Source organism: Thunnus thynnus, chromosome 3 (genome assembly GCF_963924715.1).
Source record: "Thunnus thynnus chromosome 3, fThuThy2.1, whole genome shotgun sequence".
NCBI classification, from domain to species: domain Eukaryota; kingdom Metazoa; phylum Chordata; class Actinopteri; order Scombriformes; family Scombridae; genus Thunnus; species Thunnus thynnus.
This window is the reverse complement of record NC_089519.1, coordinates 19,496,788-19,524,680: the sequence shown is the minus strand read 5'-3', so window position 1 is coordinate 19,524,680 and position 27,893 is coordinate 19,496,788. Positions and strand designations below refer to the sequence as shown.

Here is a 27,893-nt window from a genome sequence, read left to right as displayed (position 1 = left end):
CAGATCACAGGCTTCATGGAACCTGGACAGGAAAACACACAAAAATACATATTTCTCTTCTCTACAAATAACAGGCAAATCACATTAAAATGTCTCCCATAACTGAAATGTTGTTTCATTCAGTCTAATCGAGAGTGCAAATTTAAAGGTGTTATGTGACAGGAACGGAGCGTGAAACAAAACAAAACCCACGTTCTGTAAAGTGGTAAAACTAGTAAATTATTGAAATCCACAACAGTTCTGTTCTACTGCATCATGTTAAATATATCCAGTAATAAGAAACTAATTTATTACCACTGTTTGCATATTTTTCACATACTCTATGAACACATAAAACCCTCCAAATTATTTTGCACACACTGTTCTTTAATAACTGTGGTCTTCAAAAATAGTGGATATAGAAATAGGAGTGCTGTCTATAATTTTTTCCCCTATATTATATATATGATTTTTATTAAAATCTTAAAGCAGATTTGGACAAATTAAAACTATTCAATAACTGTAACTGATTCAATAAATGACAGGAAAGCCTTTTTTTGGTGCTGTGTTTTGTCTTTTTTTCCCTTTACATTCTGTCTCTTGAAATACTGTGTTAATGAAAACTGTGAGTAAAATATTTTAAAAATGGAAAACGTCTATATAATTATCTTATTATTGCAAATCTATCACAATGTTTAACAGTTCAAAATGATATTACGGTACAAGTGTCCGTATTCAATATCAATGTACAGAAAAAAAAGATTCTCAATTTACTGCCTCCTGACACATCTATAAAACACATCAGGAAGTACGACATATCTCTTTTCCACCAGAAGCACACACACAGTGTCAGTGAGCAGTATCTGCAGCACGGCTGACCTCTTGAGCATGAGTGCCTGAGCCAACTGCTTGCTGAGCTCTGGCGGTGAATCTGGCGCTGTGCCGATCAAGGTCTTGAGGAAGGAGTGTGTGCTCAGAGCCACGTCGCTGGTCTTGCCGCTCGCCGTCTGACACGTCAGCTCCCCGTTGTGCAACAGCAAAGGCTTCTGGGAAAACAGGAGTGCAGTGCTCCCCACCAACACCACCCGTGGGCCTGAGCGGACAGAAAGAGTGAAAAGGAAATCAAGTTTAAAAGAACGATCCAGGTATCTCTTTCTGTAAGACTATTTTAAGAGCACTACAACCCTGATATCCACACACTGTACGTCAGATCTCTGTAATATCTCTTTAATTTATTGGAAATAAATATCAAGAAAGGTCGGGGTCAGTTATTACGTGTGTACGCATGTGTGCGTCTCCCTACCATATATGGTGGTTTTATGCAGGGCGTAAGTGTAGACCTTGTCATCGTCATAAGCTACAAACACTCCTCTGTCGGCGTGCCAGTTGTCCCACAGCACTCCGGTGATGGTGGGAGAGAAGTTGGGGAGCTCAAAGCACGAGTCTGTTGCCTGGACGGACACATGGGTACACACACACACACATAATAATTACCTTTAGACTCTTCAGGGTAAAGTTGTTCATCCTTATCCGTGCCACAATATACTCATATTCGTTCATCACTGGGTGCTTAATTACTGGGTTTTATCAAAGTGCAAATTACCGTAAAGCTTAGAGTACACTGCATTGTATTTTCAGCTGTACCAAGTAATCATTTATTACTCACACTTGCAGGGGAGAGCAAGAAGCCGCCGTTCTTGTCGTCAATGAAGACGAGCCGTGTGCCGTTCAGGTCAGGGAAAACTTTTCTCACACCCACTGAGTGGCTGTAGCTGCTCACAGTCTCCCAGTCCTCCACCAAGACACACACCACATTACCTAACTGAGAGAGAGAGAGAGCAAAAGAGGTGACTGTAAATTCATGGCCACGTTAGAAAAAACAGAAAGATGCAGAGTAAAACAAGAGATGAAAGGGAAAGATAATAATGACATTGTCAGATGAAGACTGAAGGGATTTAAAGGGGATGGAACAGTAGAAAACACGTCTTAAATCCACAAAACTGAAACATAAACACTCAATTTCACAAATTTCAGAGATTGTGTTTTCAATAAATGTTGTTTGGTGATGAAAGCAAGAAGAAACTGATATTAGAATCCTCATAATTCAAGATTAGCCCTTCCTGATCTTTTATGACGACACAATAATTTACAGTCCTGACTGAGGTCACGTGCTGAGCCTTACATCAGTGCCATAGTAGAGGAAGTCAGCGGTGAGTGCGTGGCACAGGATCCGTCCTTTTCTGTCATCGTCTGGAAACAACTTCATCTGCTTCTTCTCCTCCTGGTCTTGGCCTTCAATCTAGAAAACACAAACACACACAGATGTATTTCATGCTCTGCAAAAACAGTAAAAGGTGAAGTCATTTCGTTTATTGCTAACTGGTCAGTGAAAAAAGAACAAAGCACTGACATCTACACATACAGAGGACTTACCATGTGCAGCTGGACTTTTCCCTCAAACAGCGCTGCTGCATAGTCAGAGTTAAGGCACATGCTGGCTATCGTCCCCAAATACTCGATGTCCTTCAGTTTGTTAAAACCTGAGACACATGAAAACAGTTTAATAAAACCTACTGTATGTGCAGACATTTCCACACACACACACTACCTAACATGGTTTAATAGTTAACCAGTCACACACCAGGGTTTTGGTCAACCAAAGCATAGAACCAGGCTCTGTTGTTCATTCCCACAGCCACATGGTACGGTCCCACTGCAATAAAAGTGGGCTCAACTTCCACTTGTATGGCCACAGGCTTCTCCTGAAAAACACACAGCATCAGAGAGGGATCAAAGAGCACACTGAATCCTGTCAGCAGAGTTTAAACCCCATAAACCTCTAACCTGAGCTCACTCATTTCTCCTCCAAACACTTTTCTCTCACATAACTATTTTTGGGTCATAGGAATATTGCTCGGACATGAGCTCCTTTAACTCTGGTTGTTTTATTATGTATTACCTTTGAGGAGGAGATTATATGTTTGGTTTTGTTCATTTGTTGTCTGTTAGTAGGCAGGACAATCTCAAAAACGGCATAACAAGTGTCATTAAAATTTGGTGCAAAATTTATCTGTGGATTAAGAAATAAATGACTGAGCACCACTATATGACAGTTAGTAGACTTATCACTTTTTTCCTCATGACCCCTTAACTGTGAGACGTAGAGGCAACAATTTTTTTTTTTTTAAACTGGATTCTATGGTCCAATACGCATCTATACATAAAGCCTCAACCATTTCATGCAACAGTGATGTTCTGTTATTGACATTTGTTTCTCTAAACACTCCTCAATCACCTCAACCTCCATCAAATTTGATCAAGTCTGCACCAAAATTGATACATAACATATCTGGATGACCCAGAGAAACGTTCTGGTTATATTTTATGTGTCATAACCACTCATGCACCATGACCATCCATTTTTTGATATTTCAAACTACAAAAATGCAAAACATTTTCTATTGTTAAAAATAGGTATAAAATATGGTGCAGCCTTGGCGGAGGTATGTACACTGAGTTATTTCTTATTGTACTGCTAGATTCATTCATTCCCTCTCTAAAATTATTTTTGTGTGTGTGTGTGTGTGTGTGTGTGTGTGTGTGTGTGTGTGTGTGTGTGTGTGTGTGTGTGTGTGTCTTCTCACCCCATCCACCTGGTTTGACACAGTGACCTCCAGCAGGGAGGTGAGGTAAGCTAGCCGGGTACCAAAGCTGTCTCCCAGGATAGGCAGCTTGGTCAGAAAGACATGGAGCGTCCCTTTCTGTGTGGAAACCGCCAACAACTGTCCATCGTCCGTCCAGTTCAGCTGGTCCAGACCTGGAGGAGGAGAGTGGGAGGCAGATGAGGGAGGAGTGGGTGGTGCATTCAAGATGGGTCTTTCACAGTGCGCCTGGAAATTTCTCACCTTTAGTCTCATCATCCAGCCGAACTACATTGCTGATGTCTTTGAGCTCAGACAGCTCCTGGATCTTTATGCTGCAACAACAAAAACACATGAGGCAAGTTTTTTCAGGTTACCAGATATAACAAAACAGAATGGCCGTAATGTCTCTTTTTAAGGGCGGTATGTACCAGTTGTCCCCACAGGAGGCAGCCTTGTTTAACACTGGTGAGATGGCCACACTGTTGAGGCTGTCTTTATGGTTCTGAGCCTGGTAGAGCTCCTGACCTATCTCCCTGATGTGGGTGGAAATAACCACAAAGTATCCGTGGGAAAAACCGATCAGTATATACCCATCCCCGTACCTGGAAGTGACAGGAAGAAGGGAGAACTCATTTTCATGCCGATATCTCACTGTCATGATTCAATGTCTCTGTTTTGTGGTGTTGATGTGTGTGTGTGAGCGTTTGCAGTACCAGCGGTAAGACACAATGTTTCCATAATGGCGCTGAAAGGTCAGTTCTATCCGGTTTTCAGGGTCGTTGACACTGAAGAGCATCAGAATTTTCTTTTCCACAGAAACACTCACCTGAAGGTAAATATACGTTGTGACATAACTAGAACTTATTATACTATACTTATAGCTATGATGTTGAGCTACATTGTTTCATTACAGAACAGACACCATACATACATGCTGCATTAGTTTTACCTACAAACACTATCAAACTTTTAACTTAAGTTTTTTTTTTTTCACAATTAAATCAATAAGCCATTGGTAAATGTTGTGGCCCAGAATGACAAATCTAAACGGGTGACACTTCATCTAAAGACACTAAATTGCAAACATGCTTTCAAAGCTTATTTGTTTTTAACAAGTATGTAGAATGAGAGTAATGAAACTTAATGAAAAATGTCAGAAAACACACAAACTTACAGTGCTCTCTCCTAGGGAGGACCTTTCATCCGTCTTCATCACCGAAAAACAAATTTCAGCAGGCTCACCACGCAGCGTTGTCTAGCAAAAGGTAAAAAAGGATGAACTGGATCCATTTTCATCTCTTCTTTTTATTCTATCTCTTTTAATTGCTGACTATGTGCCTGTTTGCTGTTTGTACATTTTTGAAAAACATCTCAGCTTGTATTTGTTTACCTTGTGCTGATAACCACTGTAGGATTACCTGCTGTATTTATAATTGGTTGTTTGTAATGTGAGTGACCCACAATTTGAAGCATATTTGGCTGATGCACCTTTTTTTTAAGTCGACTTGGATAATAGCAACAGTTATACAATATAGCTACGATCTGATGTAAAAACTATATAGTTTCATGGCAGATGTGACACTGACATCATTGTGTTTGTGTCTGTCACATGTGTAGTTACCTGTCTGACGGTGTCCCCCTCATGGTTGCTGATGCTCAGAGTGTTGTCATCACTTCCGAGTGCCAGTAGATTCTGACTACTCCAGCACCCACAGGTGATCTTCTTGGTGTGTTTACCTAGTATTTGTGGTGAGAGAGGGAGAGACAAACAGTATAACAAAATGAAGAATGTCGATGAACAAAACGACAAGTATCTGTATAGTTGTGTCTGTATTACCCAGTACAGGAATCTTGCGTGAGGTCTGCTGATTGTAGATCAACAGGTTTCCTTTGACGGTTCCAACTGCCAACAGAGGGCTTGTCTTTGACCACAGGATGAAGGACATCTGATCTCTGCTGAAACAAACAACAGCAGCAAACAAACCAAATGTATAAAAAATGTTTACTCATCATCAAACTGTTACTGTAGTCTAAAAAAATGTGATCAATGCTTACTTCTCCTTCTTTGAAAATGTGATACGTGCTTGTCGTACCTCATGCCACTGTCTATCTGAGATGTTTTATTCACGCTGGCATCCCAGAGGTAGATGGAGCTGGATTTTGCAGCTATCACTGCCAAAATGTCCCCATCCTTATCCCAGTCCATCCCCACGCAGCGTCTAAGAGAAAAGAAATAACAGTTCCTTATAACATCTTTTTTTAATTAGACAAAATTGGAGGTAAAAAAAAAAGTTCTAACACTTACCCCGGGAGGTTGAGCTCAGTCCACTTGTTTCCATGTCGATCAAATATTTTCACTGAGTTGTCCTGTCTGTATGATTAGAAATATACATATATATATAAATACATATATATATATATATATATATATACATATCAAATACTATGCTGTAATCTTGTATAAAGTTGACTTAGTGCTACATTTCCAACCACAATAGTTTACTCACCCTGCAACAGCGATATAATTACCAAGAGATTTCTGCCACTTATACAGTAGGTTAGAACCCGCCCAGGCTTTGTCGGCGAGGATGAAAACGCTCTGTGAACACAAAAGGTTTCTGTCAAGGTGGTTTTACTGACAAAAAGGCTTTCAAGTTCACTGAATTTAAATTGTATTCATATTTTTCAACAAATGAATACATATGGCATACATTTTCACCAAACCGGTGAGATTAGTTAAAGGACAGAGTCACTATTTTTCAAGTATATCTTAAAAACAACAGTCATGTGCCCAAATGAACACTGAAAAATGTTTTCCTCACTGTAAAAATTGCTTTAAAATTAAAAAAAGAACCAATCCTCTAATGTAAGCTTAAACTGGAGACTGGGCTTATCTGCTCTTATTCATACAAAGTTTTGAACAACCTATATTTCAGCATTTTTGATGAACCAGAGCCATTGTTATTGTAAAAAAAATAAAACATAGTAAAGTAAGAAATATGCACAAGTATTTACTGATAATGCTTCTTTACAATTGATCCTAGCACTACTACCTGTGAGGAGGGATTTTATATGTTAAAAAAATCTCAACTTTGGGCGGTTTTATTGGGTTTAAATCACAGACTTTGTTAAAGACAAAGCTCTTAAATGAGATTAAAACAAACAAAAAAAGCATTTTCTTAGAGGCATAACCATCGAAATGTCACACAGTTACGTCTATGTATACAGCATTTGCAGACAGCAGAAGCAGCACCCTTTATGAAACAATATTTATCTGCAACAGGTGTCCAGTAAAATTAATAAAGATGTAGGCTAATTCTAACATTATACATTTGATTATTCACTTAGCCTAAACCTATGTCTTACTTATAATTGTAGGTCATTTGTGTAACTGAAATTAGTTAAACCAGTGGTTCTCAAAGTGGGGTCCGGGGTCCTTGAAGAGGTTCCAGGGGGTCCCCAGCGAGGAGGGGCATAATTTATTTTCACTATTTTCCAACCATAAGTAACATAATGACAGAATGTATGACTATTTTGGTCATGGGTTTCATACACTTTCTGTGATAAATCATCTAAAAGCAAAAATCTTATCAGATGGGGGTCCGTGGTTTAATTTGTGTCAGTTTAGGGATCCCTGACGTGAAAAAGTTTGAGATCGACTGAGTTAATCTAAGATTTGACCAAAATCGCTGAAATATTAGCTCTTTAAAACGTAAAACAAATGAGCTGCCACTACTAACATTATCTAATAGTGGATACAACTTTTACACAAGGTGTTATGATTGTATGACTGTGCATATTCGTTCATTAGTTTACTTATTTGACACAGTAGTCGATGAGAACTGGTTTAAGTAAAATGTCAACATTAATTTTAGCTGTTAGCTTCGTCTCCAGGAGTTGTCTGATTGATTAACGCTACCGTTAGCAAGAGGCTACATACGGTAGCTAACGTTACTCCGTCTGATTAAATTCAACATCGAAATAAAAAGAACAGAAGCATTTTCGACTGCCTCGCAGGTACCGACCTTCATCTTGATGACGTTCAACCATTTAAACTTTGAATCGATCTTTTCTGTTCAAAACATCTTCGACATCGTCGTTATGCGTATCCCACAATGCTTCGCTCTGAAGCGTCTGCAGAGGATGTCATAGCAACAGCCATCAGCCAATAAGGAGGCTCCAAAGCAGAGCCGGGGTTATAAATGAGGGATATTTTATAAAGATTAATAGGTCTTAATTAAGACAAATTGTAAACCACCTACTGCACATGGAAGAAAGCAGGATGCCAGATAATGTGGCAAAAACTTCCAGTCCACCTTCACTGCATTTAGCACTTCTTGTCCAATAACAGTGAGGGCAGGACAGTCCTGAACTCTTCGCTCTCCAGACCTCTAGGCAGCAGCTCTAGGAATGGAGAAACAGCTAATATTTCTAAAATTGGTGAAGTTCATAAATTATGTATTGTATTGTAGACAGGAATATTTTCAGTGAGCAACCTTCTGCTGAACTTCCTGGGTTAGGGGTTCTTCAGCAGACTAAATATTTTCAACACTGACAATAAAAATATATTTCTAAAAAAGGGAAGATATTTGCCAGTGATACCTATCACAATTAAACTATGGATTCACAATTTTTCAAGTCTTTATTAAAACAATAGTCAGGTACCCAAATGAAGACTGAAACAGGTTTTTCTTGCTGTAATCGTTCCTCATGTTCATACTGACCATTCGAAGATCTCTTCATAATACACTTACAATGTGAGTGATGGGGCCAAAATCCACAAGGCTCCTTCTGTGTAAAAATGTGTGTGAAAGTTTATCTGAAGCTAATATGAAGCTCCTGCCCAAAATGAGTAAATCAAGTTGATATCTTTCAAAGTTACAGTCTTTTTAGTGCCTAAGTTTCCTTTTTGTTACTGTACTTCCACCGCAGCTCAACAGGGAAACACTGTCCAAGGAAACACAAAGACGGAATCTGATGCTAAGAAGACTATAAATGTGGCAGATATCCACTTGATATGACTAACTCAGACTGCTGAAGCCTCATATAATGCTTCAGATACACTTTTAAATGCATTTTTGCACAAAATTACAAAACTGTGACCCTAACCTTTAAATGCTCCATTTAGGAAGATACGTAGCAATAGATTCAAACATTCCTTTATAGTATGTGAAAAAAAAATGCACACAAATTAATATAAAACCCTCTTAGTCAGTGTTTTTTTTTATCAGTGGATGAGACTGTTTTGATATGTCTGTTTTTGCCATGCTGCAAGCCAAATTTCACATGTAGGACAATATCGAGTTTACAAAATATCTATAATATACAAAATATGTTTCTATGTGGGATGATCTTGTGTACATTGTCAGCAATGATGGATACTAGATTCTGTTTAGCTGTTTCAGTTTGTGGGTCCTGGAGAATGGAGTCATTGTTAATGTTATTAGTAACACCTGTGCTTTTCCAACAAATCAAAGTGTCTGCTGTGAAAAAAGGCCTCGTGTTACATTTTCCACATACTCTTGAACAAGGTACTTCCTCACAGATTCTGCTCTACAAAGACTGAATCCTCCCACATAAAATATTCAGATTAAACTGAACAGATTGTGAAGCTGAAACAACAGAGGATGTTTAAACATCTCTCTGTGGTTCCTTCCCTCTGTAGAAAATTCAGGAGCAGCATATAAAGGGAGCCTTGAGGTATTATATTGTGTACATAATCTCTGAGTGTGCAGCCAGCTGTGTTTGTCGAGGAGATACTTTATGCACACAGATTTGAGCTCTACATCTGTCCAAGCGCTCCTGATGGGATTATGTACAGTAAACAACTGCAGTAAACTGGGAGAGCACGCCGTTAATAACAATACAGACATTTATTAGATGTTTTATGGAGTCCAACTCAACAAATAATGGAGCTGATATTTTCTATTGTCAAAGCACCTTCGTGTGCAGTGTTGCCAACTCACTGAATATATGATCCCATCTGGTGCATCGGTCCAAGTGTAGCTTGTTAACATCCTGCAGGCTGCAGTGCTGAGACTATTTGTAGGTGGAGGGAATCATGAACGTTGGTCTCAGTTGACTCACTTGACTGAGAATTTTTGGCATTTTTGTTTAATCAGTTATCAAAATGTTCTGTCTAATCATTGCAGCTTTAGAGTTCTACCATGCATAGTGAAGGTCAATAGGGGCCCAACAACAACCTTTTGCCTTGGGGCCCCATAAGAGGTTAATCCAGCCATGACCACAGTATCACCACAGCTGTTTTCTCTACTCTCTTTGTAAATTCTGTAATTTCGGTTCAGCGAATGTTGTGTTTCCACCACAGATCCAGTAGAGAGCAGCCTTGTACAATTTTCATGACTTTCTCTTTCCAATGCTTCCATATACTGATATAATCCATAATCTGTTCTGTCCTATTTTATTTATGCTGTTGTCCTGTAAATGCTCCATAATGCTCTTTGGAAGAAAGGAAACACTGAACAGGCTTACTTATCATCCTCATGTCCATCTGAAATAAATCAGATGTCAAAGTCAACTGCTCTTTTTCTTTTGTAATTTCACTGTTGAAGAAAGAGGGCAGAACAACACTCTGGTCTTCTGTACTTTCTTACACATTGATGGAAAGTTGACATCTTATTTTTCCTGTGCAAACCTCAGAGCTGGAATGAAACACCAGCTGTGTGACACAAATATTTCTCTCTGTGCTCTGGCATGCCGAAGCAGAATACACCCTGCTGACTCAGATCTCATTAAGATGCACCGAAGGGAGCAGCTGTATGATTTCCAAGCAAAATGGTAAAATTAGAGCACAGAGATGAAAAAAAAAAACAGATGAAAAATGAATGTTTTGTGAGAAATTAAACCCTGAGTGAGTATGTAGCTGAATGCTTTAACAATGCTGTATATTTTTCAAGTGTTTCTACATACTTTCCAATAAGGCAAAAGAAACTGAATCATTTTAAAACAATTATTGTATCTTATAGTTTACAAAACAATCTCACAACAAAGTCCATTAAGTGGCTGTTCTGGACCTTTCGATCATACCACATGATCTTTCTCAGGAGATGAAGAGGCCCAGTTGTCATGGAAATGTTGATGTTCAAATATCTGTTTTTTTGGAGCACTTTAAAGACTTCATTGAGCACGTTTCCCTTAATGTTTATGCTTTCAATCCTGTGTGTGCTTTGTCCTTGGGGGCCACCGTACTTACTATATAACAAAGCTACTATTGAGAGTCATTTGCCAACAGTACAGTGAGTAATGTGGCACAACACATCACTGAATAATGATGCGACAGACTGCAGAGCCAGAATCCAGAGCAACATTTAGGAAAATAGTTCAGAGAGTTAAAAATGTCCATGTGTTCAAATAAATTGAAATGCTCAAGTGTTTTATATATAACTCTTATTCATTTATTATTCTTTGTAATTGTACTTACCATTTATTTTGAGGGTTTATGTGCTTGGGACACACTGTTTGGTACGAGGACACACAATATACACATTGATACACATACAAGATGTAAAAAAATGTCCATGTGTTGAGAATCCAGCTTGCCAATTGATATAAACATGACAACGATGTGCTGCATGTAGTGTGTCTGAATACAGGTGTTGAATATCATCCCCAGGAAACACTCTGGAAATGACTCCCGTGAGCATAATTCTCTGTTAGATCTCAACAGAAATCTGCCCAAATCAGAGCACGAATTAACCCGCTAGGAGGCCCTGGAGCAAAAATGAGCCGTGGGCTCTTATTGAGCATAAGCCGTTTTGCCTGAAGTTTGTGATAATTTGATTATCCAAAAGTTCTAAAAGAATATGCAACGTGTAAGAATAATATCAAATGAAATATTGAAGACTTGTATGTGTTTTAGTGGTTCATATTTCCCCCCAAAATGTTGCAATTAATCAACATGCCCCAAAACAACTCACACATAGCCAACCATTGGTGTTCAGGGCACCATAGGGTCTGCCTTTGTCCAAATGGTAATCCAGCTTTGGCCCAGATATACACATTGAAATTGTCCTGACTGCGTTGACCAGACGGAGACAGTTACGTGTGACAAAATATTAAGATTTTTGCTGTGCATCTGTGATGAATATCATAATAATATCATAATAATAAGTTAAGATATAAACCTCAGAATTTACTAATAAATCCCCTGAAAAGAATTGACATGACACAAGTCTCCATAAGGTGATGAAAGGGCTAATGTTAATGAATGAGGGGCAGCGTTAGAACTCCATTAGTGGTAATTAAGCTGCCTGGTAAATGCAGATGTGCACACGTCTGTATAGCACTATGTCTACATCTGGATGACAAACACATGGAGCCAGACAGTCCAGCACTTTCCGTCTCCCTCTTGTTCCTGTCAGACGTGATGGACTAAGGTGCTGTTAAGACAACCAGACAAGGTCACTGGCATCATTTCTCAGCGCCACCGGGAGGCGTTTTGTCAGAGCTGGTTATGATTTAAAGCCTCCCCAGCAATAAATAACAGAGTGAATCAGCTGGCTACTGGCCGCTGTCCCGGGGTTAAAGTATCTGTAAAATGTGAGCATTCCTCTTGCTCACACACTTTTTCTACTCTCTGAATGCTTCAACTCACTCCTGTGTTTCTGGCTCAGGCTGCAGCTTTTTAAAGTTAGAACATCCACACTTAAGAATAATGAGTTCATATTAACCTTCAGGCTCAAAACTGTTCAGAATATTAATTCAGCAGCAAAACCTGCATAAACCCTACAGAAACCTCTGACCTGCAAAGGCCGCTGCCAGAGCTGCACTTATAAACATACACTGCATTTATTGTGATACGCTTTTGTGACGAATGGAAACTGTCTGCAAAACTGTCTGTAGCATAAACATGATTTAGCTGTTATTGTTAAGCTGTTGTGCGTTCGTATTTTACATAGGGAAAAACAGACAAAAGGTATTAAATCACATCTTGACTTTAATGTATAAAAGACCAATAACAGCATATTACAGCAGCATATATTGTACATACATAATTTATACAGTAAAAGAGGAGGTGTAACATTCTGGTAGAAAAAAAGAGGAGATGAGCAGCTGCACCATTTCTCACCGACTGTCACTTTTATTACACCTCTTCTTCATCTCAATTCATGGTACAAAAACAAACAGACAATAACACATGGTGTATTGAGTGGGCATTGTATAATATACAGCATAATGCAATTAAACTACATACAGATTTTATATTTATTTATGTACATAATATACACCAATATATAATTTGATTTGGAATGTGTCTTTTTCTTTTAATTTTAATCTCTGACTGAAATCAAACTCTCCGAATATGTCGACATAGTGGAGGTGACACACTTCTTTTTGCTCTGATCTAAAGAGAATTCTGCTCAAAATAAACAGCAAGAAGGTTTGAAGGGGAAGAAAATAGAATAATGCAGCAGTGCATTAGGCCTGAATAAACATCAGCTCAGCTGTGGGGAATTGCTCGGCTGCCCGTCTCTGCTTTTTACATGTCATGCCGGCAAATTTGGGAGGCTTTTCAATCTTCACCGGCTCCTGGGGCACTTGGTTTTCAGCTGTGTGGTTAAGTGTGTCGTTTTATAAGTGTGTGTGTGTGTGTGTGTGTGTGTGTGTGTATGCTGTATGTCCATGTGTGTTTGTGATGTGCATCCTGGGGGCTACATTAGCTCTAGATCTGTCAGTTCAGACAGGATGCCTGCTTTGCCTCTCACTGTCAGGAGTTTGCTTTTTGTACACACGCACACACTACAGACCAGGAGAGCAGATCCAAGCAACCAGGGGGAAAACACAATTACGCATACAACGTAAAATGGTTGTGGCACATGTCAGTGTTGAACCTGCAGTCTGCGTCTTCGTGTTCTCAAGGTTTCTTGGCATGTGAGTGTACTTAAACGAGCCGGCAAATATGGACACATGAGGTTATTTCACTGGATTCATTTTCCCCTCATGTCTGTCTGATACTTTGTCTGCAGCAGCATCAAATCTAATAACGCTTTGAACTCGACATCAAACAAAACGTCGGCACCGGCTGAATCGTTATTAAATTCATGGTCTCATTATATGGTCTGTTGTTCATTTTGTCTGGGTATCCGATTGTGCTCTCAAACGTGGTAGTGCATGTATTTTTGTGTGTGTGTGTATGTGTGTGTGTGTGTGCGGTGATGAAATGGGAAAATGGGGATGAAGAGAAAGCAGCAGGGAATTGAAGATGTGGAGAGGGGAAGGGAAGAGGGGGGAAGATTCTCATTTGAGATAAAAATATACTCCTTGCAATTTCTGAACACCCAAACACATGAACACACACACACATACACACACACACAAAAGATGCATCTATAGTGGAGAAAAAGATGGTAGTTGGCAGACAGAAAAGCTCAACTGGCCCTGCAGAAAACCGAGCCTGTAAATAGCTGACCTTGTGCTCCGAGGGAAATTGAAAACAAAGTTAACAAAATTTCCCAACAGGGGTCAACAAAGGGCCACAGTGTTGTTATTGTTATTATTATTGTCATTACTCAGGCTACCCAGTAAAAAGTGCTTAATAGTTCTCTACCATGTGAAAAATTGTACAATCACAAAGTTAAAAAAAAAAGAAAAAGTTGAATAATTTGCTATTGTAGCTTTTTAAAAAAGCTAAAACTGAACATGAGCTGAACAATAAATCGCGTTTCACTGTACACTGTATCCTTCAGATGTGGGCTGATGCAACGTGGAAGACATACACAAAGAAAAATCAGATAAAACATGATGATATGCTTTTGACTGAGAAAAGTAAAGAGGTTTGCAGTTCCTTACAGTATAGCTGTTCATAAAGTTGTGCTGATTATGTCAAAAGTCTTTTTTTCATCTGTCAGTGGGCAAGAGAGAAAAAGAATAGGACTTGCCAACTGCAGCATAAAGTAATGGGGAATATATTGCTATTAAAATAGCATCAATACAGACGATCAGATGTTGTTAAGAAAAACTAGAGCGTAAAATGATGAGGCATCTCAACAGTGTTGACAATCTCTCTCTGTCTCTCTCACCTTTTCTGTCAGCAGAAATAGAAGCAGAGAGCAGTCATGTAGCTTTATATGTGTGTGTGTGTGTTCGTGTGAGAGAGATAAAATAAAAGGCAAGAAAAAAATCTGCCAGACAGCTGTTCTGTCATGCTCAAATAAACATTGCAGATTCTTCTTCATCATGGCTGTCGGTGGCAGTTCACTTTGGCGGAAGTTATCAGGATGTACAAATGTGAAAAACCTTATCAGATGCTTGACACCTGATACCTTAACCCTAACCTCACCCCCCAAACATTGAAATGAATGACTGGCAGTCTTTAAGGAGGGTCAAATTTGACTTTGCTGAAGTGTAAAAACCTGAAGTGCGATCAGTAATCAGTCTCTCCGTTTCAAGTGTTTGGTCGCACGCTGGCAGGCAGGCGGGAGACAAAGAGAAGGGTCTCCGAGCCTCATCAAAATGTCGGTGTTTGTGTTTTCACAGTCTGACGGCCACCACACAGGCTCCTGCTCTGCCCAGACACAGAGGTGCCACCTGGAGAGCAAACAGAGAAAACACAAGAATCACAATCACAGCTGGATATTAACGGATGCAGCTTAACGGATGCAGCTTGGATTATGTAGAACGATAAATCACTGCAGTAACGTGAAATCATGTCAGTTTCACCATTTTCTGATATTTTATAGAACAAACAATTAATGAATGAATCGAGTTGACCGTAAGTGTCTATACTAAAACACTAAAATTGATTATATGTGATCTTATTCAGCTGACAACTTTGTGAATCCATCCACAAGCACTTCTACATGTTTTTTCAACATTTAAAAACAAATAGGTAAAGTTTGTAGCCACTGCTTCCACACAGACAGTCCCAGCTGTCTATCAGTCACCTTATTTTAAACATAAACTTACCATCCATGTTATCTGTCTCAGAGATTTACGGATTGACAGGTTTGTGCTAAAGTGAATAGTGAAGCTACTCCAGTTAGGAGAAGACAGGCAACACATTCACTGTTTTGTTTGTTTCAGTGTCTGACAATGAACAGAGGACACATTTAATGGTCTCAACATGTTCCCTAACATCTCAGTTTGTCCTCCTCCCTCTGTGTCAGTTTGAATGTTCTCTGTATCCGCCCACCTCTTGTTCTCAGCATGGTGCATGTCTCTAAAATGGCAGATTTCCAGCAACTTTGGTAAGAAATCCTCTAAGGCTATGCAGGAGATGAGGTATAAACTGAAGCGTGATAGAAACTCCTGCTGGATGGGATTGTTCAACTTTGAAATATTCGCCTTTATCTCCTACTGCTGCTGTGGCGGCAAGGACAATATTAGCATGAGGAAAACACACATTTACATAACAATGAGAACATGCCAAGTTACATGGAAGAGGAGCTGGGAGAAGGTCAGACTGCATGATTCTGTGAAGTGTACAGACTCCCTCCTTCTAAATATGTATAAATAGCGTGTGTGTGTGTGTGTTTGGATGCGTACCTGTGTCCACTCATTTGTCTGAGGGTCATAAGCTTCCACAGTATTGAGATACACCTGCCCGTCATAACCGCCCACAGCATAGAGACGGTCACCAAGGAGACAAACACCAACGGCATCTCTGCTAATACTCATGGGGGCTACTGCTGTCCAAACATCTGTCTGAGGGTCATACCTGTACACACACACACACACACATACACAAAAGTGTATTAATAAGTTACATTTACTTTTTTCCACACCATAGTCCATAGTATTAAAGGGTAATATTCAAAAAGTTTCATATTTTGGTAAATACACTTTCCCCCTTTTTTCTGAGAATTAGATGAGAAGATCAATACTGTTGTCATATCTGTACTTATCTAATATCTTGGCAAGAAAGTGAAAAAGCATATTTCCCAAAATGTTGAACAAATTCTTTTGGGGGCCTCTAGATCCAGATGTAAAAATCCCACAAATGTTTCTGATAGACAACGTTACCTGACTCATAGTTTGAGCATTTCTTCAGCATGGACTGGCATGAAACTCTCCCGGTTAAACCATTAGTACAAAATACAAACAACTGTGTTATCTGGTTCTTTAATAAAAAGTTAAAGGTACAAGACAGTGTGCATAAACATTTTGGGGTAGAAGTTAAGGGGCATTTCAGCAAGAAAAAAACAATCACTGATCTTAAAATTTTGTCATGCTCGTCCCTAACGGCAGGCAGAAGCTAAAGATTACAGTGTCAATAGAACAGATTTTAATTTCTAGGTCACTTTTGAGTAAATTTGGCAACTATGGCAGCATTTTTTATTTACAAGTTTATTTGCATGTTGCTACCCCCTACCAACAGGTCTGAAAACATCACACAGACTGCACCAATGTTTTCTGGGGTCGCCTAAAATTTCTGTTTTATGTAACCTTTCTGATTTGAAAAACAATTTAATTGAATTCAGATTTTACATATACGGATTTTAAAACAGCCATCACATGAGAAACATGTCAAATATAATAAAAAATCCTATAAAAATGAGAGAAAAAGTACCAAAGCAAATGTTTTTATCAGAGTAAATTGGGCACTGCAAATTAGTAGCAGTATGTATGATTCATCTGACATGTCTCCTTTATAAACTAGCAACAAACGCACAAACACACACACACACAAACGCAAATGAATGTAGACTCACCTCTCCACACAGTCACTTAGCCGAGAAGCCAGAGATGAGGCCGGAGCATCATGACCTCCGATGGCGTACAGGAAGCCGTGCCACGTGGCCACACCCACACCCCCGCGTCGTTTAGCCATCGGAGCACAAGCGCTCCACCTGTAGATGGAGGTCAGCAGGTTTTAACCATCAGAGAGAAAAAAAAGAAGAAAAAAAAAGCAGACTTGCATATTTTCTCCGACATTAATGTCAAGCAAAAACAAAAACATTAATCAAGCTATGAGAAGGTGGTTTCAGCACTTCCAGCGGAGACTTTAATGAATGCAGTTGATAAACAGAAGTTGTTTGAATGTGGTCTATTCTAACGTCCTGAGAGGGTTAGCTGTCTCCTTTGATCTGTGGGTAAATAAGCACAGAGGCGCTTCACTAGAAAGAACAGCAGACAGATAATAAAGCAGGAGACGGCAATTAATTCTGGTCAAATGAAGTCCCCTGTCGCCGACCTGTTGGTGTGAGGGTCGAAACACTCCACTGAACGCAGGCAGGATGAGCCGTCACGACCTCCGACTGCATACAACCTGAGAAAGAAAGAAAGATAGTGTTATCCCTCTGGACACACACACACACACACACACACACACAAAACACCTGCCACACAAAGCTCTGCACACATTTCTCGATTCTGGAAGTCCCATTTCAATTTAGTGACACCAAAACAGATGGTACAAGGGGTGTGTGTACGTGTGTGAGTGTGTGCAGGATTTGGGGGACAATGTGAGGTGAACGAAATCAATCAACCAATGCTCTTGGGGCATCACAACCCCGAGCCGTCATTCAATGTGTGTGTGTGTGTGCATCCGTGGATGTGGAGTTAGGAGGGCAAAGAAAGAAGTGCAACAGAACCAGTCGAGCAAGTAATGAGCTCCATCAGGCGAGGAGCCTAGAGAATACACAACACATACACGCACACTCTCAAACGCACGCAGCAACGCACACACACTCTACTGCTGGGTATGCTTAGCACAAATCAGTTGTTTCTGTATTAATTACCATCTATAAAGCCTTTCTCTGTAGCGTCTCTCTGAGGCACTGAATAATAAAAACAACGGCACAATATTGCGAGTCTAATAACTTCTCTTGCCGGCTGCTGAAGAATTCGGGGCAAGTGAGGATGTTCAAGCCTGGAACTTATCAAATCCTATCGATATGTGTATTTGTGCACATGACTGACTGTGTGTATGTGTTCTTATGTCCCTGACTGTGAGTATCGTCACTTTTTCCATACTGTTATATATATAGCAGCACAGCAACATACCTTCACTGTTTCCTTTATCCTCTAAACTCATGGACATGGTGGAGTTTTCAACATATTCTCTGATGTTTCTCACATGACAAGTTTGTATTTTCTCTCCTTTTAGGGCCTAGCGGATCAGATTTGTATTGTTTCAAGCACTATAATTGTTATTCCAAACCACTAGCACTGGATTTTACTTAATTGACTATTTCTGTGACATACAGTGGTTATTATACACCACAGTGAGCTACAAATGTGGTTGCACAGCTCAGTGTCAGTAGTAAATGAATTTGGCAGACACTTTTGTGCAAAGCTACTTGCAATAAGTGCATACAGCATCCAACCCCCCCCCCAATATAATTAAAAGTGACTATGTATGAGCAAATATTACATTTTAACGGGGATGTAGTGTTGATTTGTGAGGCAATATGTGAGCTCACTTACTTGCCATTGAGTACAGCTACTCCCACAGTGCTTCTGGGTGTTGCCATACTTGCAACAAAGCTCCACTGACGAGCTTGAGGGTCCCACCTGGTAGAAAGAGTATAAACAGCTTCTGAGTACTGAACATGCTAAAACATGTCTAACCTGAACTTTGCAGAAATGTTGCAACAAGTGATGAAATATACAAAGCAGTCACTGCATCTTCCAGCAGCAACAATGTAAACAGTCTTTGTTGTTCTGAATAATCCACAGAAATCACTGTCAACAGATTTCCTTGGAATTACATTCTTTCTTCAAGGACATTGTCACTGGGAAGACACATGTTTATTTTATTTCATTTTTCAGTGCTGTGAACACCAGAAACAAACAACAAACTTCCTTTGTGTTTGGGTAAAGGCCAAAATCTCAGAGGTGGATCTCTGAAAACTCTCTGCATGGCCGGCTGCCACTAAATTAAAGAATAAAACAACTGCTACCGCTCAGCCAGCTGTGTGAAGAATTCCCCCACCTTTCTACTGTGCTGAGGTAGCTCCAGCCATCATGTCCTCCTACTGCGTACATAGGCCCCTCTAGGACAGCCACACCTGCGATACACAACCACATATGCACGATTAAATCATGGCAACTCACCAAAACATTATCGGCTCGGACAAGCTCATACAACCACACGCGTTAAGGACAAGGTGTGAGTGTGTGAGTTTTTATTGTGTGTGCAACCACACCAAGGGTTGTGCACCATGCAGAGTTAGCAGCGTGTTGACACCTCCGGACTCAAGGGATTTATCTGCCAGAACATCTGTGCCGCCAGATGTGTGTTTGAATCCCCACCTCCCTTTTTACACACATGCACACATTTATAAAAACAATGAAGCACCAGCACAGCACTGCTTATCAAATTTTGTCATTGTAATGGTGATGGCTTGCACAGTAAGTGGAGAGACTGTCCTTCAAACAAAACATCCGGGTTAAATCCACTCTGCTGAAGTGTCCTTGAGCATAATATTGAATCACTTACTGCAGAGATGCTGTTCTGCAGCGGAAACTGACCTTTGACTTTACTGCGATAGGAAAGGAAAAGATAATTTTCCAGCAGGGATCAATATATATCACAAAAATTTAAATATCAGTAGTATTTTCTTTACAACTGCACTTGTTTAATGCCACACTTAAAATTCAAATATCTAATATCAATCCTCTGAAAAAGTTTCTGTATTGGCACTCAAGATGAATTAAAATAAAGTTTGGACTGACCTTTACAGTTCGTGTAAATCATGTTTGCGTTCAAAATACAGGGCTCACCTAAGCCATGCCTGTGTGTGGACATGGGTGGCATGACGCTCCAAGTCTTGCTGTGCGGGTTGTAACACTCCACAGTGTTGAGGGTCTTGAGTCCATCTCGGCCTCCCACCACATAGAGACGGCTGTCGAGGACGGCTACGCCAAACTGGAGTCTCCGTCCGCTCATGGTGGCCACCTGCCTCCATGTGTCCTGACGCAGACAGTACTGCTCGATACTGGTGGCACCTAGAGAAAACACAGAACACGTGAAAGTACAACTGTGTGTCTTGGAGTGTGAGGGGATGTATGCTGATCTCTGATTTTGTGCTTATGCATGGAGTAAGAGCACTGAGTTACATTCTGCTCCAGTAGTTTTTTCTGTTTTTTTATCTGTACCTTCACACACGTTCACATGTTCTATATTTTCGTTTATGGTAACAGCTCTGGTGAAAACAGCAAAATCAACAATGTGTTTGTCCATGTCACAATACTTTCTGACTGTCGATGGCTCTCAGCTGCATGCCAATTTGTTCCTACTGAAGATGTGAATCTTTGATAACGAGTTACAAATAAATAGTTTCCTTTTTAAAAAAGGCTACATGATTTCTTAAAACAGCTCAGCACTGCAGTTTTTAGCAAACATTACAGAAACAGGAGTAAATAGTACATTTTTTACTGCGTACTTTCAGCAGTGAATTTGGTGCACTAGTGAGTATTTACGGCAGCATGACTGTGTATTTGGGATTGATTCAAAATAAACTACAGAGCTCAGTGCAACGGTTTGGCTCATTTATGTGGCACAAAGGAACAAGTTATTTCTAGCTTTGGTTTCACAGACGACACTTTTCAGTAGGATCAACTAATTCAGTCAGTTTTGGTGTTTTCATCAGATTTGAAAAAAAAAAAAGAACAACAATATCACCTGCTATAAACAACAATAACAAAAATTAAGAAAATGTGAGATGAGATTTTTACCCATATATTTATAGGTTACTAAATCATAAGTAGAAGAAAAATCTGTGAATTTGAGTTTGTTTAATGATACAATATTCTTACATAATATATGTTAAAGAGTTTTTCTAGTTGTGTGTGGGTCCGTGCAAGTGACTGTGCTACCTTTCGTGGCGTCCATGCCGCCCACAGCAAACATTGCCCCTACGGTGGCCTTGCGTGGCCGGGTGCGCGGACTCTGAAGCAGGGGCCGGCGCTGGGGCAAGAGGTGATATTTCATCCCCTCCATCAGCAGCCGCTGACACTCCACACTGTCCCGGAGAAGAGCGTTGGTCTCCAGATCTGCCAAGAACTACACACACACGCATTGATAAACACACAGGGACATGTGACAACTGCTATCAACGATCAGATGACACAAATGCAGGGTGTGTGTGTCTGTAATGTGTGTATAGGTCAGAGTGGGTTACGATGTTATCACTGATTGCAGAGGTCTTAGGGGCGAAAGAAATCTGTTCTCTCATTGATTGAGAGATTAGATCAGACCAGCAGTCATTAGTGCTCACACACACACACACACACACACACACACACACACACACACACACACACACACACAGCCAGGGGCTGCAGCATGAGGCACTTCAATCCACCAGTCTGTTCCTTAAAATACATCCACAGGAAATTGCTGCCTGTGAGAGAAGCAGGGTGGTGAGAAGAAAGTTTTCCCTGAAGGCAAGAAGTACGTGATTTACATTTAGATAGGTGTGTGTTTGTGTGTGTTTGCGTACGTGTGTGTGTGTGTTAATAGATGGAAAGTCATTTGAAGTTTCTAGGCTGTGCGTGTGTGCCTGCATGTATGTATGTGTGTGTTGGCTCTGAAGTCAGTGGGAACACTGCTAAGATTCAATCATAGAGAACAAGTGTAATAGATGATATATGATAAAAGACACGCTAAATTATTTTTCCCACTGTGCTTTCCTCTGTATTTCCCACCACCAGAAAAAGAAAGATTCGGCCCAAATAATTCAACTTGGTCACTGAATATAAAATCAATTTTCTCAGCCTGACGTGGAGAGTGTAAAGCAAGCATGGTAAATGGATAAGCAGCTTACACGCCAGGGTGAACCCAGACTTCCATTGCATACAATCACTGAGGGACAAATTAGGGTGAACCCTATTTCGGCACTCATTTGTGTATGTGTGTGAACGGGAAGGACAGAGATAGGAAAAAAAAACGTGTTTGTCCTCTCCTGTGCTATTTGTCCATCACGCTGTGAAGGATTGAATGTGGAGGGCGAGATAAGACACAATCCTGTGGGCGTCCCACCGTCCCCTCTCTGTCCTCTCTTTTCCGCACAGTGGGCAGCGAGAAAGTTGTGCTCCCCTCTCTGTTCAAGCTCATACTTAAACAGGAGAGACAGCGTGGACTCCTCCCAGCTTGTATGCATATTTTTCATGTTTACTCCCATCTTATTTCTCTTGCAAAGCATGCTGCAACCAACACCTACCCTTCTCCATCTTGAATTTTTATGTACATCCTGCCTTTGCACCATCACACACATAAACACACTGGAACTGAAACGATTAGTCTAGTTACAGTAATCGACAGAAAAATTATCGTTATTTTTCAAGTAAAAATGCTAAAAATTCCCTGCTTCCAGCTTCTCACATGTGAAGCTTTTCTGTTGTTGTTTGTCTTCCATATTAGGAAAGTTAATATCTTTTGATTTTGGACAGTTTTTTCAGACAGTAAAGCAAAGGAGTAAGACATTACATTAGGCTAATGGGTTTTGATTTTCTAAAATTTTACAGCGCAAACAATAAACTTAAATAATTAGCAAAATTTTAATTGGCAGATTGCTCAACAGTGAAAATAATTGTTAGCCCTAAAACTAGAGCTACAATGATTAGTCGATTAATTAACTACTATTACTACAACTACACCAACTATTTTGATCATCAATTAATTGTTGTAGACTGTTGGTCGGGACAAAAGAAGACATTTTGGGCTTTGGGAAACAGTAATCATCATTTTTCACAATTTTCTAACATTTTATAGACCAAATGACTAAACAATTAATCAAGAAAATAATCGACAGATTAATCAATAAAGAAAATAATCATTAGTTGCAGCTTTTCTTTTGCTGCTACTGTACCAACACCTACCCTCTCCATCTTTTTATGAACATCCTGCCTTTGCATCATTTCCACTACACACACAAACACACCAGAACTAAAGCAATTCAAATCAATGAATCATTTCAATTCTTTTTCAAGCAAAAATGCCAAAAATTAACTGCTTCCAGCTTCTCAAATGTGAAGCTTTTATTTGTCTTCTGTATCAGAAAACTGAATATCTTTTGGTTTTTGACTGTTTTTGAGACAGTAAAGCATAAAAGCAATTAAGAAATCCCATTAGACTGTGGAAAATTCTAATGCTGGTAATGGCATTTTCTAATATTTTCTAACATTTTGTAGGAGCAAATGATAAATCATCAGCAAAATTAAAATCGCCAGATTAAATCGATAACTGAAATAATTGTTAGCGGACACACACACACACTGCTCTGTAAATCTCTTTGGTGCACATTGTCCGATTTCTGTCCAACAGATGCTTATCTGACTCAGATTAAACCAAGTGTGTGTGTGTTTGTGTGTGTGTGACAGTGGTAATGGGGAGCAGGGATTAAAGGTATTAATCTGGTGCGCTGATATCCTTTTGATGATTAATTGCATGGTGGCCTAGATGGAGAGCTGACTAATTGGTTGATGAGTATCGATCTGTTGTCTGTGTGAGGTTTATTTCTCGTTTCATTGGCATTTCACAGCTCATGAAGTTGCTGAATGTTAATCCATTTATCAGTTTAGCACGGTGATGATGGTGGCGGTGGCGGGCTTGCACATGATCCATCGTTAAAGGTTGAATCAAGCCTCAGCTCTGTATCTCTCTTGCTGTCTGTCTCTGCTCCATTGCTTTTCACTGTTCCTTCTCTGCCATCCATCTTCTCCACTGATTACACGTTACAGCTACTTGTGATTTCAGCTGACCAGGGCAAAACCATATATCTGAGGTGTTCATACTGTGTACCGCACTAGTGCAAAAACTGGGAGATGTATAGATGCAGGCAGAGAAGATGGGGAGAGGGAGGGCGCACAGCGGGAGTTTTATCTCTACAGTTTCTTTATATATAGCGAAGGAAATAACTGATGAGGGAGATGAAGAGAACAGATAATTTAGCTGCGGTTAAGAGAGATATCACAGTTAATTAAGGTTTAAAATGTGTGTGTGAGTGTGTGTGTGTTTGTACATCCAAAGCCCTAGGCAGTAAGTGAGGTTCTGCCCAGCATATAAATGTCTCAGCATCACATTACCACTCAGATACCCTGCTAAAGTAGCTAGGAAGGAGAAAGAGAGAGAGAGAGAGAGCGATAGAACAAGCACAGCAAACACAAGCACGCGCCTGGCAGGGTAATAGTTGTGATACGAACAGTCTCTCTAATTGCCCAAGTGGATAGTGAGACAGAGTGAGAGACAGAAAGACAGACTGAAGCAGTAGGAGGTAGAGAGAAGGAGCGGGAGGGAGAGAGAGCACAAATTTGGCACAAACTCTTACTATGCTACGAGAGATATGAAGACGATGAACAACCACAGTACAGTTTACTGAATGTGGTGAAAAGATTAAAGGGGAACACCACTGATTTCACACATCAAAGCCTGCTTACAGGTCTTGAGGAGTACTACTGCAGAGGTGAAAAAAAAGGCATCGTCTGTTGGGGCTGAAGACTACAAATATAAAATCTGGGGGTGTGGAGAAGAAGAAGAAGAAGTCAGGTTAGCAGATCGCTTTTACTCTTTTAGATGGGAAGTTCTAGCGTTAAAATGTGTTAATTGTTGGGCTGCAACTAATGATTGTTGTCATTATTGGTTAATGTGTCTATTATTTTCTCCATTAATCAATTCGTTTGATATATAAAACATCAGAAAACAGTGAAAAATGACCACCACAATATCCTAGAACACAAGATGGCGTCATTGAATGTCTTGTTTTGCACAACAAACAGACCAAAACCCGAACATATTAATTTAATATCATGTAAGACCATGAAAAGCAGCACATTCTCATATCAAAGAACCTGGAACCATCAAATCTTTGGCATTTTTTGCTTAAAAAATTACCTGAAAGATTAACTGATTTTCAAAATAGTTCGATTAATCAACTAAGTGTTGCAGCTCTAGTTGATTGACGCTGCTATTTGTTTGTTAATGAATGTAATCTTCATATTTTCACCTTTTACTTCTTGGCAACATATGTACTTATTATCCATTCGACTGATTCAAGAGCGAGAGAAAGATGATAAAGAGACAAAGGGAAACAGAGAGACAGGAAGCTGATAATGTGGCAACAGATATAAAACAGTTTCACAGGATATTAAATCCAGCAATAATTAAAGTACGATATGCAACAGAGCTCCCACCTGCGGCTGTAGCAGTGGCAGTCGGATGTGACCCAGCAGCAAAGGAAGGTGGCGTTGCCGGGTGCTGGCGTCATGACGGACCCAAGTTAGCAAAGAGGTTACCACGGTTTCCTCGTCAGGCACGTTAATGTCATCAGAAGTGAGCAGTCTCTCCATCTCCTCCACTGGGAGCAGCAGGAACTCCTGGCCTCCTACCACCTCCAGGAAGTGTTCCTGGTAGACAGAGAGAAGGGAGTAAAACTGAGCAGCTGTAGGAGTAAAGAGGAAAAGAGACAGATTTGTTTCAAAAGAGTACGGATGAATGAATCATGAACTGCTGAATAAAGAGGGGGGTGAGAGAATAAAAAAAAAAACAATAGGAGGATTTGAGTAAAGGGAGAAAACGGATCAAAAGGTTGGAAGGAGAGAGACAAAAGGAAGGAAAGGAGGGCTTGAGAAAGGTCAGTGGAAGATGGATGAGCAGAGCTGGAAAAAAGGGTCTGGATAAGAAAAGGTTGGAATAAGTCAGTCGTATTGAAAAAGAATGTGAATACAGATGGAGGTAGAAATGAGAACTAGATACTTTAACACACAGGCCGGAACACAAACACCACTCGGAAATGTATCCTCAGTATGCACTGTTGTGTCAACTGTGACAGTGGTCAAGGTGATGACACGCTGTGATGGTTGCTGTTTCTATATAATGACTGTACAGGGTGCCATTACCATTATAGACATAATTTGTTTCTGGTGGAAAGATTAGAAAAAGCAAGGAAACCCTGATTCCCATATAAATAAAACATTTACAATAAAAAAAGCATTTCTCTACAAAGTCAATCTATTGTATAGCTCTTACACATTGGCTATAATAATCCTGTGAGCTGTATATGTGTGTGAGTGAATTACAGACACAGGCAGACAGTTAAACCCAGATGAAGTCACCCCTATGACATAATTACCCCAGATTAAAGTTGAACAATAATCCACTTACGGAGAGAAAGAAAGAGAGAAACAGTGACGCTGACAGAGACAGACACAGAGGGAGGCAGAGTGGGGGGGAAAAAAAGGCATGTAAAGACAGGAGAAAACAAGAAAAGAAAAAAAAGAACGATCAAATGGATGAAGAAGCTATTTCACAGTCACCATAGCAACGCTGTGAAGAAAACAGCCATTGTGGTGATAATGGTGTGTGGTGTGTGTTGTGAATGAGGAACCGATTTGTTACCAAGAATAACATCAAGACTGGAAAATGACCACAGTGGGGAATATGCGGTAGAGAGAGAGGTGGATTGTTGGGAAAGGTGAAAGCATTAAATATGTTTTTCCATGTGATTCTTGAGATTTAACATCTAGTTGTCTCGTTCAATCTACACAATAATTTTCAGGTCTATATTTTCCCAAGGTCGTCCTTTCATTCATTTTCTTGTGTTGGCTCTACAATCGCTGGAGGTACGGAGATGAAGCGGCAGTGCACCCACCATGGTGTAGGCGTGAGCGGCCGTCTGCAGGTCATGGCAGCCCTGAGCGTCGGCGTAGGAGCGGATGCCGAGACAGTTGGAGGGGTGGAGCTGCTTCATGAGGAAAGAACAGCAGGCCTGAACTACAGACGACAACTGCAGCAGACAAGAGGCCGACAGGAGAGACTCAATAGTGTCCTCCCTCAACTCGAGACGGCCTGGAGGACATATTGTGTGTAGAAGCAGGAAGACAGAGGCAAAGAAAGACAAGATATCACAAAAGGGCTGTGTTTTAAAACGAGTCTGAGATTTATTATTTAAGAGATTTGAGATCAAGAGTAACATGCCCATCAACACGAGCAAAAGCTCACGAAAACTAATACATTTTTCATAGAACCGAGACCCAGAATGAAACCGTTTACCACGGAAAATGTGATGGCTGCTTGAGATAACTTACTAGAGATGTTAGCTGTTAGAAGCAGATCAGATTTTCAACCCACAATCCCAAACGAAAAACCTACCCAAGTTGTGACCTATATGGATTCAGTAATGTATACAGATTAGTCATTACATTTAATTTGCCCACTACTAAAATTAAAGCTCACACTGCGATTTGTGTACAGTGCCTTTCCCCAACATCAATAGCACTGAGGCAAAAATGTATGTATGTACACTCAGCTACATGGGCTTTATATTGGAATTTAGACTGTGCACTTTTAACAATAACAGAGTCACTGTT

At 40.1% G+C, this 27,893-nt stretch overlaps 2 protein-coding genes across 6 annotated transcripts in view; both read right to left on the bottom strand.

Moving 5' to 3' along the window:
- The window catches only part of wdr19 (WD repeat domain 19), a 17,515-nt gene extending 9,612 nt beyond the window's left edge, over positions 1 to 7,903 (bottom strand). The window contains exons 1-19 of the mRNA XM_067578206.1: positions 7,886 to 7,903; positions 7,649 to 7,757; positions 6,131 to 6,222; positions 5,929 to 5,994; positions 5,717 to 5,842; positions 5,461 to 5,576; positions 5,245 to 5,360; positions 4,798 to 4,878; positions 4,337 to 4,449; positions 4,052 to 4,225; positions 3,885 to 3,955; positions 3,624 to 3,796; positions 2,621 to 2,741; positions 2,413 to 2,519; positions 2,162 to 2,278; positions 1,646 to 1,801; positions 1,283 to 1,430; positions 859 to 1,072; positions 7 to 22 (exon numbers count right to left, since the gene is read on the bottom strand). Of these exons, the coding sequence (XP_067434307.1) occupies positions 7 to 22; positions 859 to 1,072; positions 1,283 to 1,430; positions 1,646 to 1,801; positions 2,162 to 2,278; positions 2,413 to 2,519; positions 2,621 to 2,741; positions 3,624 to 3,796; positions 3,885 to 3,955; positions 4,052 to 4,225; positions 4,337 to 4,449; positions 4,798 to 4,878; positions 5,245 to 5,360; positions 5,461 to 5,576; positions 5,717 to 5,842; positions 5,929 to 5,994; positions 6,131 to 6,222; positions 7,649 to 7,654 (2,013 nt within the window). The 5' untranslated portion in view covers positions 7,655 to 7,757; positions 7,886 to 7,903. The remainder of the gene's footprint in view (positions 1 to 6; positions 23 to 858; positions 1,073 to 1,282; positions 1,431 to 1,645; positions 1,802 to 2,161; positions 2,279 to 2,412; positions 2,520 to 2,620; positions 2,742 to 3,623; positions 3,797 to 3,884; positions 3,956 to 4,051; positions 4,226 to 4,336; positions 4,450 to 4,797; positions 4,879 to 5,244; positions 5,361 to 5,460; positions 5,577 to 5,716; positions 5,843 to 5,928; positions 5,995 to 6,130; positions 6,223 to 7,648; positions 7,758 to 7,885) is intronic.
- A 4,658-nt stretch (positions 7,904 to 12,561) lies between these two features.
- Positions 12,562 to 27,893, bottom strand: part of klhl5 (kelch-like family member 5) — a 55,787-nt gene continuing 40,455 nt past the window's right edge. For all 5 annotated transcript variants that reach the window (XM_067584607.1, XM_067584609.1, XM_067584605.1 and 2 more), the window contains 10 exons: positions 27,176 to 27,372; positions 25,719 to 25,931; positions 21,405 to 21,591; positions 20,310 to 20,534; positions 19,519 to 19,594; positions 19,011 to 19,097; positions 17,776 to 17,850; positions 17,294 to 17,431; positions 16,128 to 16,299; positions 12,562 to 15,170 (listed from right to left, as the gene is read on the bottom strand). In XM_067584607.1, coding sequence (XP_067440708.1) covers positions 15,114 to 15,170; positions 16,128 to 16,299; positions 17,294 to 17,431; positions 17,776 to 17,850; positions 19,011 to 19,097; positions 19,519 to 19,594; positions 20,310 to 20,534; positions 21,405 to 21,591; positions 25,719 to 25,931; positions 27,176 to 27,372 — 1,427 coding nt within the window. In that variant the 3' untranslated portion in view covers positions 12,562 to 15,113. The remainder of the gene's footprint in view (positions 15,171 to 16,127; positions 16,300 to 17,293; positions 17,432 to 17,775; positions 17,851 to 19,010; positions 19,098 to 19,518; positions 19,595 to 20,309; positions 20,535 to 21,404; positions 21,592 to 25,718; positions 25,932 to 27,175; positions 27,373 to 27,893) is intronic.